The sequence below is a fragment of the Anolis carolinensis genome, chromosome 4 (assembly GCF_035594765.1).
Source record: "Anolis carolinensis isolate JA03-04 chromosome 4, rAnoCar3.1.pri, whole genome shotgun sequence".
Classification (NCBI taxonomy): domain Eukaryota; kingdom Metazoa; phylum Chordata; class Lepidosauria; order Squamata; family Dactyloidae; genus Anolis; species Anolis carolinensis.
In genome coordinates this window covers 87,545,566-87,560,508 of record NC_085844.1, presented here as the reverse complement: position 1 = coordinate 87,560,508, position 14,943 = coordinate 87,545,566, and the positions used below count along the sequence as shown (strand labels likewise).

At 45.8% G+C, this 14,943-nt stretch overlaps 1 protein-coding gene across 1 annotated transcript in view; it reads right to left on the bottom strand.

The window, feature by feature from the left end:
* The window catches only part of cdc73 (cell division cycle 73), a 159,704-nt gene that overhangs the window by 20,497 nt on the left and 124,264 nt on the right, over positions 1–14,943 (bottom strand). Inside the window, exons 11-13 of the mRNA XM_062980754.1 lie at positions 11,507–11,564; positions 2,846–2,881; positions 2,555–2,642 (exon numbers count right to left, since the gene is read on the bottom strand). Coding sequence (XP_062836824.1) covers positions 2,555–2,642; positions 2,846–2,881; positions 11,507–11,564 — 182 coding nt within the window. The remainder of the gene's footprint in view (positions 1–2,554; positions 2,643–2,845; positions 2,882–11,506; positions 11,565–14,943) is intronic.

The window sequence follows — 14,943 nt, the reverse complement described above, 5'->3', positions numbered from 1 at the left end:
GTACTTGCTGGATAACAAAGGAAGAGGACTATATGATGTAAAGATTTAGTGTAGCTTCCCAAGGCTTATAAAAGGTGGTTCAGGAAGGTGAGAACTTCAAACATAAAATTGGCTAAAGGTTGATATATTCATTTTTCAGATACAAAAGTATAGGACAGATATTTTTAAGGATGGCATTAAGGACCTACAAAATATGCCTTAAATATAATACATAAAGTATTAAATGTTCACTGGGTTGTTGCTATTATTGTTAAATGTTCATTTTGTAAGGCTGAACACACCAAAAACTTGTATGCAATTTGCCAGCAGCTTCTATAAACTGTGAAGTGGATTGAAGGGGAATAATTTGCAGCACATAATGAATGGAGCCTAACTCTTTCCCTATCTGTCGTGTGTTGCTTAAAATTTGGTCCTCACACTTTCTAAAGCTGAAATTCCAAACCCAAATTTGTGACAGAAACAGACACCTGGGATTACAGTAAAGAGAAAAGCTTCCAAGGTCCTTGTTAAGTGAATTTCATACCACTCTGTCACACCTTCATGCTTGCAAGACTAACAAAATCTAAAGGTGTTAGTGTAGTAAAATAAAAAAGTTCCCAAATGTGTCTGCCCAATCAGACATGAGTTCACCGTGAATCACCAGAGTATTCAAAAGCCATCTTTTAAAGGAATTTCCATATGCTATAACATTAAGGCACAACCTGTACTGCAGCAACTGGTGTTCCACAGCCTATTTCTATTGTCCAGCTGTTACAAAAAGCGAAATGACTGCAGACATGGGAAATTATCAAAAGATGCACAAAACTATTATACAGAATATTTTAGTTTAGAAAAAATTATGCCGGACTCTTTCAGACCCTTGATGCTGGGAGGTAGAAAATGGTGCTGAGAGGGAAACAGAGGAAAGTTTGAAGAAAAAAAGGTATGTTTCTTTCTTTTTGAATTCTGGGGCAAAATCCTAAGAAACGGACAGAAGGTAGATTCATGATAAATTGGGGGGGAAAACCCTACTGCTTCAGCAAGATGGAAGTAATTATGGGATCCATTATGGTAATGGCCATGCACTTATTTGAACATTCATTAAGCAAATTCATGGCAGATAGATGGAAATGTTTAAGAACTGCCTAGCCAGGATAACAAAATATCTCAACTGTAATTGACAGAGAGCCACAAATGGACAAGGGCAATTGCTTTCATGTCTTTGCTTGTAGGATCCCTGCAAGCATTTGGGTGATGATTGTAGAAAACCAGAGTGCTCAGCTAGATGTTATATTTAAATTAAAGGAATCTGACTTTGCTTCCAAACTACACGAAAATAGCTCTGGGTCTCTGGAAGCAGTCTGAATATTCAAAAGCGCCTCTGAATGATGTGAGTTCATCTGAGAGTCAAGCCATTACCTCAGTGAGAAAGCCTTAAATGAAAGTGAGGATGGAGGTCGTGTACCAAAAGGACTCCAAAAAGCAACAGATCTCTTAACGATAAGATAATTAAGATAATTTCCACATGGGGCCTGTACATCTGTACCGTCAAAGCAGAATATTAACCCACAGTTATAACAATGTAAGATACATATTGTTGTTATGCGCCTTCATGCTGATTTCAGCTTAGAACAGCCTTATCATAAGGGTTTCTTTACTGGATTTCCCCTTATATTCATAGTCGGTTTATTCATAGGTCAATTTGAGTGTTATATCTTAACTCTTACTTTAAAAAGATACCATCTCCTCTTAATAGAGTGATGAAAGGAAAGAGCTTAGACCATCCTGGAAGAACCTATAAAAAGCATGAACTCTCTCTGTCATGGCACCACTTCTGGCGTTTTTCAATGCCTGAGCAGGGAAACGGTGGCATCAATGGCCGAAGCAATTGCTCTCCTTATCAACTCACCCATAATTCTAGTCTTCAAATCTGCTCTTAACCTATGTATGAGACTGATTTATATACTAGTATATAACAGAATGTGAGATTTGCTTTTGGCTTCCTCTTAAGATGAAAGGATGTGACCTGCTTGAGATAGCCCAGTGGATTCCCTTGACTCTGATCTCCTGAATTTCAATCCAATGCCCAAACTCCTATATCATGGTTGGTCTTATACATATCATTAGCTGAAATGTTGTTAACATAGACCGATCTTGCTAAAAAAAAATCTATTTTGCTGTAGGAAATTTTGGAATATTTTAAACTCTCCAGTAGATGCTCGTAAATTTGGCACATATACTACAAGGAGTATCTTTCAGGGTAGGAAAACATTCATTCTAAACTTTGAAAAATAAAGGACCATAAAGCATAGACAAACTATAATAAAAAATTAAAGTGAATCAATTTTTCCAGGTTTGTGCACATCTATCTCTGATTGATATGTAACACGTCTTTCTAAAAAAATAAAAAAAACCCCATTGGTCTTTGTTATTGTTTTGCAAAGTAATCTGCGCTTCCGTTACCAGTTTTCATCTACAAATTCAAATGACTGTTGTCACAAAATGGCACATACTGTTTCCAGAATAAACTACCAGTTCAGATTTGAAGACAAGTACATTTTAGTCAGCTACTTACTTCAGATCCTGCAGAAGATCTTTTGCATTAAGCATAGTTATTAAAGAGGTGGTAGCTGCTGGAATAATGATTATGGGTGTTCGAGATCCTGTAGAGAGAGATTTTATTAAACAACTAGTAGATTCAATTTTAACAAAAATATAGTTATCACTATTATTCCTTATCCTGGTGCTCTCTCTCCCTCTCATACACACACTTATGAAAATTTGTAAAACTATCTATAAATAACTTCACACTTAAGACATATTGTTTTTTGTTATAAAAGGGCCGAAGAAGTTTGGATCAACTCACCCTTTTTCTGGTTTGGAGGTGGTCTTGCTTGTGAGACTGTGAGGAAGAAAATATGTCACAAAGTGATCAGTCTACAAAAAGAATTTGTTTCTCAATGAAATGGCTCAACTCTTTCTAGAGTAAATTCTCACAATTAAGTGATCTGGAGTAACAATCTCCATTTAGTTCTGGCTTGCATATTGGCTAAGACATAAAGTGACAGGAATTGGTTGAATTTTGTATCTATTTTTAAAAATGACTAGATGGTCTTGCTCATTGTTAGCCTCCAAATTACAAAAATGATCATGTTGGCTCATTTTACAGGATTACTGTAAGTATTACAAGAAGATCAAGAATACAAAAACACTTACACGGCCTGTGCATTCATTAGAAATGAAAATGCATAAGAAAGTCCACTGCAGTTTTGGAAATCGCCCTGAGTCCCTTTGGGGAGATAGGGCAATATATAAATAAAGATTATTTTATTATTGTTGTTGTTGCTGCTGCTGCTATTATTATTATTATTTTATTATGACACAGCAAACAAGATAGATATGCTGGATTTCATATCACAAAATCACATTATCCGAAAATACATCACACAGTCCTAGACACTTGGGAAGTGTTCGACTTGTGATTTTGCTATCATCATCATCATCATCCCAAGAGTTAATTTATCCAGGAATAGCAACATGAAAATAGTAATAAAACTATTCGCACAGATTAGTTGAGACTCATATCTCCATATTCTTCTTGCCTAAGAATCTAGCAATCTCTTTACTACTCTGCCATACTAACATCAATATGGAAGAAGTTTTCTCCCACTGCTTTTTTCAATATCTAGTTGCATTACAGTGCAGATGCTCCTGCTGCTGCCCCATCTCATAAGGAGAGGTCAGCAACCACAGATAGACATGTTGCTTGCTGGAAGATCAGTATGACTCTACGGTGAAAGCATAAAGCAACAGGAACAAATCATTCAGCATTCAGGGTTGTGAGGACATCAGAAGAATGAAAGTAGCACACTGTGGTACTCCAAGCTGCAGGGAAAATGTTCACCAAAGCCATCATGTTTTAAGAAATGATGAAACTACATACTTAAATAACCGAGTGCTTCTTTCAGGACTGCACAAGCATTGACTTCAAGTTGTACAATGTGAAAGTCTACTGATATTATCTATGGCTGAGAAGGACAGGTTGCTCACCTGTAACCATGTTTCTTCGAGTGTACTCTGTGAATTCACACTAATGGAGAAGCTGCGCCTGCGCAGGTTCCGACAGAAACTCTTCCAAGCTGAAGTTCAAATTTTGGCGGTAACCACGCCCCCCCCCTTCCCAAGGGGCATATAAGGCGGCCCCAGGCGCCCGCTCTCCAGTTCCTACGCCGCCAAGGCAACGAGAAAGGGAGAGGTTTGCCAGAGGGGAAGGAAGGGCGGGTTTGTGTGAATTCACAGAGTACACTCGAAGAAACATGGTTACAGGTGAGCAACCTGTCCTTTTTCTTCGTGTACTCTGTGAATGCACACTAATGGAGACTGACACGCTAAGGTCCCGGATGGTGGGACAAGGCAAACTTGACAATTTAGTGAATGTCCAAACACATATTTATTAGGACATAATGAGATAACAGTCCCAAGAGACCAGTGCAATCAATTGTCCGAAAGGACCAGTGCAATGCAAACATGAGCATAGTAGAAGAGGAAACATAACATAGAAATTTTTCAATAAACATGATAGAAAAAGACACTCAATTGCGTATAGTGCATATAAACGCTCTCCCAGGGGGGAGAGGAACAAACACATCATGGTCTTTGACATATCCGCCAGGATCAATAAGGCGGTACCAAGTAACAGAGCAACTGCTCAACACAATCAGGGAAAAAACACATCCCTAGAGGTAGGTATGGGGAAAAACGACCGGCCGAAACTTGAAGGAGAGGTATAGAGAGTCACCTGTGGGTGAATATAAGGAGAAAAGACGTTTGAGAGTCAGGAGAGGCAAGATGAGAGTACTGATCTTGCAAAGGCCGAGTCCTTTAAGGCTTTATTGTCCAGCCTGTAGTGAGAGACAAACGTAAGAGGGTTTGACCAGATAGCCGCTTTGCATATGGAGTCAAGCGGAATACCCCTAAGGAAGGCGGTTGAAGCCGAGAGGCCCCTAGTCGATCTCGGGCGGATGGATGGAGGAGGAGGTCGCTTGGCTAGTTCGTAGGCCAACTCAATGGCCTGAGCGATCCAGTGGGACAGTCTTTGGGAAGAGATGGGATTACCCAACTTGTCCTGGGCATAGGCGACAAAGAGTCTTTGTGTCTTACGGATGTCTTTGGTACGGTCCCTGTAGAAGAGAAGTGCCCTTCGAACGTCGAGAAGGTGCAGTTTTTTCTCTAGAGGAGAGGAGGGGTTAGAGAAGAAAGCTGGTAGGACAATGTCTTGATTGAGGTGGAAAGCTGACACCACCTTAGGGAGAAAAGTAATGTCCGGGCGAAGAACAGCGCGGTCATGGTGAAACGTAGATAAGGCTCGTCGACCCTGAGAGCAGCAAGCTCGGATGGCCGTCGTGCCGATGTGATCGCCACTAGAAAGGCCAACTTCCAGGAAAGCAGACGGAGATCGGTCGAGGCAAGCGGTTCGAAGGGAGCAGAAGTGAGTTGAGAAAGTACAAGTTCGAGATTCCAGCCCGGCGTAGGTGGTAGCGACGGCGGGCAGATGTTATTGTAGCCTCGGAGAAAGGTTTTGATCAAGTGGTGAGAAAAGAGAGATGGCTGACCGTGGCGTTGAAAAGACCAGGAAAGAGCTGCGAGATAAGCTTTAATAGAAGCGAGAGAGAGTTTCTTCTCGACGAGGGTCATGAGGAAGTCGAGGACCACCGATACCGAGGTCGGGAAGGTGTCGACGTTACGGGATCGAAGGAAGGCATGAAAGCGAGAGAGTTTATAGGAATAAGCCTTGGTAGTAGACGGCTTATGGGCTGCCCGAAGGACGTCTTGCAGGTTCTGCGGAAGGGAGGCTAGGTAAGAATCCTCCATGCAGTGAGATGAAGGGAAGGGAGGTCCGGGTGAAGAATTTTGCCGTCCTCCCTTGAGAGAAGGTGCGGCGAGGGAGGCAGAGGGCGAAACGTTGCTCTGGAGAGACGAAGAAGGGCCGGATACCACGGTTGGCGGGGCCAGGCCGGAGCTATGAGAATCGCTGTGACCGAGATCGAGAGAAGTCTTTCGAGAACTTTCGGTATGAGAGGAATCGGTGGAAAAAGATAAAGCATCTCCGCCGACCAGTCCAGTAGAAAGGCATCTCCTAGACAGCCGGGGAAGGAGTTCGGGGGAAGTCTCGCCCCGTAGCGGGGTAGCTGAGCGTTGTGGGGAGACGCGAAGAGATCCAGAGTAGGGCGTCCCCAGTGGAGGAACAGACCGTCGAGGATCTCGGGATCGAGCTTCCACTCGTGAGAGGAAGATGTCATCCTGCTGAGGGCATCTGCTAGGTCGTTTTGGGCGCCCGGCAGGTGGATTGCAGAGACCTGTACGTCGTGGGCTATGCACCAAACCCAGAGACGGGAGGAGAGGAGCATCAATTTCCTCGAACCCGTACCGCCCTGTTAGTTGATGTAGAATACTGCTACGAGGTTGTCCGATTGAATGAGGATGGACTTGTGACGGATGAGGCGGGAGAATGCTTTCAGGGCTTTGAGAATGGCGAGAAGCTCGAGAAAGTTTATGTGGTTGGCCCTCTCGGATGGGGACCAAAGATCTTGAACCGTTAGACCGCTCATGTGGGCTCCCCAAGCGTAGGTGGAGGAGTCCGTGGTTATGGTTAGCGACGGCGGGGCTGGATGAAATGGGAGGCCCCTGCACACGTTTTGGTGAGACGTCCACCATGAGAGGGACTGGCGGACGAACGACGGTACCGACAGGTATCTGGAGTTGTGGTGGTAGAACGGCTTGAAAGTGTCTATAAACCACCTTTGCAGGACCCGAAGGCGCAGCCTGGCAAACGGGGTCGTGAGAACCGTGGAGGCCATGTGGCCCAGAAGGACTTGGATGGCACGGGCTCTGACCCTCCGGGCAGATCGACAAAGGGCGATGTGGTGGCGGAGAGCTAGGAATCTGTCGAACGGAAGTGAAACAGTCTCTGTGACGGAGTCGAAGAGGGCCCCGATGAACCGGATTCGGGTTGACGGGGAGAGATTTGACTTCTCGGAGTTGAGTTGGAGGCCGAGAGATTTTAGAAGACGCAGCGTGAAGGAAACGTGGTTTTCGAGAAGAACCGGATCGGGCCCGACGAGAAGCCAGTCGTCCAGATAAGGAAAGACCGTGATGCCATGTAGCCTGAGGTGGGCCGCTACGGCGGCGACGACCTTGGTAAAGACCCTCGGGGCCGTAACGAGACCAAAGGGTAAAACGGTAAATTGGTAGGTTTGGTCGAGAACTTTGAAACAGAGGAACCGTCTGTGCGCCTCCCGTATCGCCACGTGGAAGTAGGCGTCTCGTAAGTCTATGGAGGCAAAGTAGTCTCCCCGCTGCAGCATCGGGAGGATAGAGGCAATAGAGACCATCCTGAATTTGGAAGGGCGAATGAATATATTGAGGGCCCTTAGGTCCAGAATGGGGCGTAGCCCGCCTCCTCTCTTCGGGACTGTAAAGTATCTGGAGAAGAAACTTAAAGGGTCCAGTTCGGGAGGGGAGGGACGGATGGCGCCTTTGGCCAGTAATGCCTCGACTTCGGCCAGTATCTCTGGGGAAGGAGTTGAGTGGAGAATGCGACCTGTAGGTGGGAGGTCCGTGAACTCTAAGGCGTAGCCGTCTTGGACAATGCGAAGAACCCATGCATCTGAAGTAATAGACTCCCATTGATTGTAGAAGGGGGCTAGGCGGTCTGCAAAGGCGCCGGAGGGTCGAGGCAGCGTGGGCTCTGCATCGGTAGCGGGCGAGGAGCTTTGGCAGGGGTTGGCGTCAGGTACGCCGGTTAGCCTGCGGAGGAGCGGGGGTGGTTCGACCGCGTTGCTTTTGCGGATGAGGTCCCCGACGAGGTTGGTGATGGGTTTGATTATTCGAGCCCGAAGGCCGCCTGAAAGAGTGGTGTCTGAAAGATTGCGGCGGGAAGCGGCGGGAGCGGTGCGGGAACCAGCGGGTGCGCTGAGGTTGCGGTTGGTCGCCACATTTAGACGCAAGAATTTTAAAGTCATGATTAGACTTGAGTTTGTCATCGGTACCGGAGTTAAATAGTCCGAGCGCGTCAAAGGGAAGGTCTTCAATGACCTGTCTGGAAGATGAGGAGAGACCCGAAGACCTCAGCCAGGCGTGGCGGCGGATGGATATCGCGTGGGCAATCATCTTGCCCGCAGTATCACCTGTATGTTTCGCCATTTGTATTTGGTGGTGAGCAAGCGAGTCTGCTTCCTGTTGGAGGGTAGTGAGGACGGAGCGGTCTTCGTCCGACATCTTAGCGAAGAAGGGCTGTGCCTTCTCCCAGATAATCTGCTGGTAGGCACCCATGCAGGCTCCATAGTTCGCCATGCGGCAAAGCAAAAGGGCTCCGGAGTAAAGTTTTCGACCCACGGCGTCGAAGCGCTTCCCTTCTCTGTCGGCCGGAGTGTTCGACTGACGACCTGAGGATTGAGAGGCCTTAACGACCAGGGAGTTGGGGTCGGGGTGGTGTTTGAGCCATTCCAAGGTATCATCGTCGGTACGGTACCAAGTCTCGATCCTCTTCGAGGTCGGAGGAATGGAGGAAGGGGTTTTCCAGGAGGCCTGGATAACGTCCAACAGATAAGGCAGGAAAGGGAGTAGCGTGGCCGGCGGAGCTTGGGCCTGCACCCTTTTGAAAACTGGATCAGACACTGCTTTGGAAGTCTGCTTCATCTCCAAACCCAGGGCGTCGGCCATTCTGACCATTTGATCAGAGAAAGCACGAATATTGTCAGTAGGAGAAGGCGGGTCCGCCTCATACGCATCGTGGGGAGGAGAGAGGTCGAGACCGAGAGAGACCACCGAGGCCGAGAGGACAGAGTCTGGGCGGTCAACATCAACATCTTCCTCCTCAGCCCCTTGGGGGGACTGAGGGGGAGAAGAAAGCACAGTCTCGGGAGGAGGCATGGCCTCACGGGAAGAGAGGGTCGGGAGCCGAGGATCCTTGGAGGCTGAGGCCTGAGCTGCTCGAGCCAGGCGAGCCGTTTGTCTGCCACGCTCCGGTGTCGAGGTGGGAGGGAAGAGCTGTTGGCGCGACGAGTGAGGCGGCGCAAGGGGCTCCGGCACCGGCACCCTGACCACCGTTTGGGTAGAGTGGTGGGGTGAGTCCTGCAGCTCCCCGTCAGACAGGGGGTGCAATGGAGATTGAGAAACATCTCTAGGCCTCTGTGCTGGCACAATTGGAGAGGATCTTCTCGAGGAGGTTGCCGAGGAAGATGGCTGGTCTCTCCTTGAGGAGGCCGAGGAAGAGGAGCGCTGAGTCAGCCGTTTCTTTGTCGGCGGTTGCTTGGAAGCAACCTTCAAGGACTTGCCAGGTGTGGGAGGAACCACAGCTGAGTCAGATTGCGCTCGACGAGACTCCTCGTGAGCCCTTTTAAAGGCTATTTTGATAGCAGAAGAGGACGGAGGGGAGCCGATACGAGAGCGGATCGAGGTCACCGAAGCCAAAGAGCTCGACGTCGAGGAAGGCCCCACCTTTCCGGAGCGGGTCAATACGGTAGCCGTCGTCACGGTACACGGTGGCTTGACCGGCTTAGCGGCCCTGGAGGTCCTGGACGCCCTGGACGAGACCGAGGAGGCTTTAGCTGACGGAGGCTTAGCTGGTGGCGCCGACATAGCTCTTAGGGCTGAAGACGACGACGTACCCGACGTCGACGGAGTCGGTTCTGGCGCGAGAGATTTTTCGTAAAGTGCCGCTCTAAGCCTAGCGGCTCTGTTCTTTCTGGCCTGAGCTGTGAGAGCTAGGCAGAAACGGCAGGTACTGACCACATGAGCCTCGCCAAGACAGAAGAGGAACTTGGCGTGGCCGTCCGAGTCAGGAATTTTAGCAGCACACTGCGTGCAACGCTTGAAACGAGTAGTAGACATGCGAAGAGTCCGAAGTGAACCTTGCGGCGGAAAAAAAGGAAATGGAGAGCGGGCGCCTGGGGCCGCCTTATATGCCCCTTGGGAAGGGGGGGGCGTGGTTACCGCCAAAATTTGAACTTCAGCTTGGAAGAGTTTCCGTCGGAACCTGCGCAGGCGCAGCTTCTCCATTAGTGTGCATTCACAGAGTACACGAAGAAAAATGTACAATGCATAACTCTATTGACATCATTTTATATTATAATAAATATATAATTTCAAATTTACACAGGGATCACGATGCTAGTAGAGGTTATACTGTATTTATTATATTACAAATAAATAGCAATAAAAAAGAAATTAAACCATGTTCTTAAGAGAAATTTTGAGAGAATGCTGCATGGCACTTTGCTCATTGCTTTATACAGTGCAATACGGAAGGTCAGTTATGATATGGGGCAGCCTTTGTACTGATGAAGGCCTGTACAGGCCTTTCAGTTAATGTGTGTGAAATCGCATCTGGCAGTGTGACCCCATGTGTGACAATTCATCCAGATGTATTTCTGCTCTTGCTATTTCTACCCTTTTCATATCATTGCCTGTCAGCTCCAAACACATTCTTATTCTCAACAGCCCTGGTGAGATAAATATGACAGGCAGTGTGACCTTTCTAAGCACAGGCACACAGCCGCAGAGATAAGAGAACTAGTAAAGAATCCCAACGCCATGCAACTCTAAATACATTAGCATTCTATCTGCAAAGATATTTTAGATAAATCTTACTTTATAGCAAAAAAACAAACAAACCAACAACTATTTTCCATTGGATAAAAATAGATAGGATAAAGTAATGTATGAAGCGCCATTTAAAATGTGGCTTTCCATTATCACCATGAAAAATCGTTCCTCTTAATAGTTGAATCAGGAGAAGCTGAAGGGTGTATTTCCTGCTGGAACAGCACTGAGAGCTATTATGATAAAGATGGCATTCAAATTGCCCTAACTTAAACAGAGCCCCTTCCTCATTTTACTTATTTCCAATTTCTCTGTATTATAAGGTTATTCAGTATTTATTATACAGCATTATCCCTCCCTGGTGGGGTCACTATTTAACACTGAAATTGATGCATGGTCCACCAGAACTTTTATGCATCTATTCTTGACAGGATCAGTTCGAGACATAGTGGGCCTTGTTACTTAGCATATATTGAACATCTCTTGAAATTTGAGATATTGAGCACCCGCTCTCTTCTGAATGCAAATACTATGAACAGAAGCTCTAGGAACAAAGGTGCGGGATATGTCAACACTAAATAAGTTGGAACAATTGTGTTGTCGAGCATTTCCCTATGGAATAGTGTATTCTGGCTATTGTAGTGAGATGATTCAGATATTCCTAACCCCCTTTGCAAGAAGTACAGCTATTCAGTTGTGTTCTCATGCAATCATTATGTCAAACTACCATTGTTTCAGTGAGAAGTTTATCCACATCCCCTTGATTTTAATAAGGATTACTCAATAACTACAAACTAGGGCCACAACACTTTCCATAAATCAGGAATATAAAAATCAGAATGCAACTGAAGCCTAGTTACACATTTTAATATAAGGCTTAAAAAATGACTAACAACCATACAAATAATTCTTAAAACAGCTATACCTGGCCTTGGTACAGGTTGTGCTGCTGGAGTTTGAGTCTTCCGTGCCGAAGCTCCCTCCTTTAAAAAAAGAAAGAAAAGAAGACACAGAATCAAGCCTTTAACATAGCACAAATCAAATGTATGTACTTATAAATGTATGTACAGAACTGATAAATAAGAACACAGCAACAATTATTAGTAATTCTTTAAACAGATTTTTTTAAAGACCAGAGGAATAATTCTGGCTTCCAAATATTTCTTGCAGCACCTTATTTACTTTGATTAATGGAAACATTTCTTTATACTCAGGCTTGCCAACTTGATGTCCTCCTGGATCCCCTAACCCAGAAAAAGTGGAATTAATTAAAACCTACAGTTATATTAAAATGAACATGGACAATGCCTGTCTTATTTACTCCATTGGCGAAACCATCAATGTTCTCAATACCATAACCAACTGCATTATCAGACTTGGGCTATCTGCCGGCATCTCACATCATAGACTGTAATTTTGCAAAATTTTGCACAAACTTTACCATCTCTCCGACTACTATTACCAATGCCCTCCATTTGTTGGGATCTATCATCTGGCATAGTCACCAGTTATTGGATTGGAGTGTGGTGGCGCATCACGTGTGCTTCCCATGGTCCTATCTATGCATTCAAACTACTGCTGCTTTGCCCACTATGGCTTTGGGAAGGGAGAAGGTGAGGAGGAGAGAGTGGAGAGAAGAGAGGCTAGAGAGATAGGGATTTAGTGCAATAGGGCAAGAATGGAAGGTGGGGAAAGAACAAGAAAGATAAGAGAGAGGGAATATGAAAGTGAGTAAGTTGGTTAAAGTAAGTATATAGGAAGGTTTGAGATAGGTAAGAATAGTGAGTGACACAGAAAGGAAAGTGGAAGAGGGAATGTAGAGATTGATTTTTTGAAAGGAAGGGAGACAGTGAAGAAGGCTTATGTAGGTGGGAAAGGAAGTTGGGGAAGTAGGAAGGTGGAGAGCTCAGGCTGTGGCGCAGGCTGGAGAGCAGCTGCAATGAATCACTGCAATGAATCACTCCGACCAGGAGGTCATGAGTTCGAGGCCCGCTCGGAGCCATGTTTGTCTTGTCTTTGTTCTATGTTAAAAGGCATTGTATGTTTGCCTATATGTGTAATGTGATCCGCCTTGAGTCCCCTTTGGGGTGAGAAGGGCAGAATATAAATGCTGTAAATAAATAAATAAATAATAGAAAGTAGCAGGAAACTGAATAGAAAGTTATGGGAAGTAAGAAGAAGGTAAGAGGAAGTTGTTAAGGTAAGAACAGAAAAAGAAAGCTATAGGAAGGTTTTTCATTGAGAAGAGTAAAAAAGGAAGGAAGGTGGGAAGAGTGACAGAAGGGAACTAGGAGTCCACCCTATCTGGAGCAGCTCAGGACTTCATGAATGTCATGACAACCATGAGACTTTCTCAAGTGACATCTGGGCCCATTCATGTAGCGGGGCACACCCTAGACCTAGTTGTCATTGTGGACAGAAGAAATGTCGGTGTGGAAGAGCTAAAAATTGTTCAATTGTCATGGACCGACCACATCTGATCAGTTTTAGACTAACCATAGCCACAAACCTCTGCAGGTGTGGAGGACCCATTAAAATGGTCCGCCCCAAGAGACTTATGGATCCAGAGGAATTCCTGATGTCCCTTAGGGTTTTTCCTGTCATAGCGGCTGACAATCCTGTCGATGCCCTTGTTGATTTCTTTAACCTGGGAGGTGGCTAGGGCAGTGGACACAATCACCCCTGAATGCTCCCTCTCGTCTCATAGTCAACTCAGCTGCTTGGTTTACTGGGAGTTGGCAGTGATGAAGCAGACGAGATGGAAGCTACAGCCCACACATGGGCTAGAGCCTCCTTAAGGCCTACTCCGCGGCAATGCGGGCAGCCAGAAAGGTTTTCTCCATTGCTCGCATTGCGTCTGCAACTAATAGACTGGCAGAGTTGTTTCAGGTGGTCAGGAAGCTCCTTAATCCTCATAAGGGGGAGGGGACTCCTGACCACCTGACAACTCGATGTGGTGAGTTCGCACATCATTTTGCAGATAAAGTCGCTCAGATACGTTCTGATTTAGATGCTAGTTTTAGAACAGTACCAAGGGATGTGATTGAGGCACCTGTCTGTCTGATTTTGATGGATTTATTTCGACTTGTTCAGCCTAATGACATGGACAAGGTCCTTGGAGCTGTGAGAGCGACCATTTGTATTCTGGATCCTTGTCCTTCCTGGTTTATCAAACTCACCAGTGGAACAGGTCCCTTGTTGGAACAGAGACAAATACCATAGAGCCTGAAAAAAGCAATAGTGAGAACTATTTTGAAGAAGGCGTCCCTAGATTCCTCGGTATTGAATAATTACCGGCCAATTTCTAATAATCTGGACAAGGTTCTAGAACAAGTGGTGGCCTCGCAGCTCCAGGGATTCTTGGTAGATACTGATTATCTGGATCCATCGCAGTCTGGTTTTAGGCCTGCTATGGTATGGAGACAGCTTTGGTTGCCCTGTAGGATGACCTCCACAGAGAACTAGACAGGGGGAGTGTGTCCTTGTTGGTGCTCTTGGACATCTCAGCAGTTTTCAGTACCATCAACTATGGTATCCTTCTGGGGTGGCTCTCCAGATGGGTCGGACCCCTGGCCATTGACTTGTGTGGTCCCACAAGGTTCCATTCTATCTCCCATACTTTTTAACATCTACATCTACATTAAACCACTGGGTGAGGTCATCCAGAGGTTTGGAGTTCGATGCCATCTGTATGCAGATGAAACTCAACTCTACTACTCAATTCCAAGGAAGTGCCCGGCAGCTGTGATGGACTGGATGAGGGTTAACAAGTTGAAGCTTAATCCTGACAAGTTAGAGGTCCTCCTGGTCAGTTGTGAGGCCGATCAAGGTATTGGGTGGCAACCTGTGCTTGACGGGGTCACACTCCCGCTGAGGACACAGGTCTGAGTTTGGGGGTCCTCCTAGACTCAGAGCTGATGCTTGATACCAAGGTGTCGGTGGTGACTGGGAGGGCCTTTGCTCCATTAAAGCTTGTGTGCCAGCTGCAACTGTACTTTGAGAAGCCTGTCTTGGGCAAAGTGGTCCATGCCTTGGTGATATCCAGATTGGATTATTGGAATCCAGATAGCACTCTGTCCTGCACTTTATCCACTTCCCTGGCCCTATGGTACATTTTTGCGCTATCCCTGGCCCAGCCCTTTTATAGTTGGCCATGTTCATCTTGTAATCCTGGCCATTGATTTGTTGAACCTTCTACTGATGGAGCTACAATGAGATGGGTTTTAAAATATTTTACTTTTACTTTTAGTGTGTTTTAACAAGGTAATTATGTTGTGTTATATTGTTGAATTTTGTGTCTATTTCATTTATTGTCTGTATGGTTTCTTTCTGGCAATTGAATGTTTACTTTACATGTTGGAA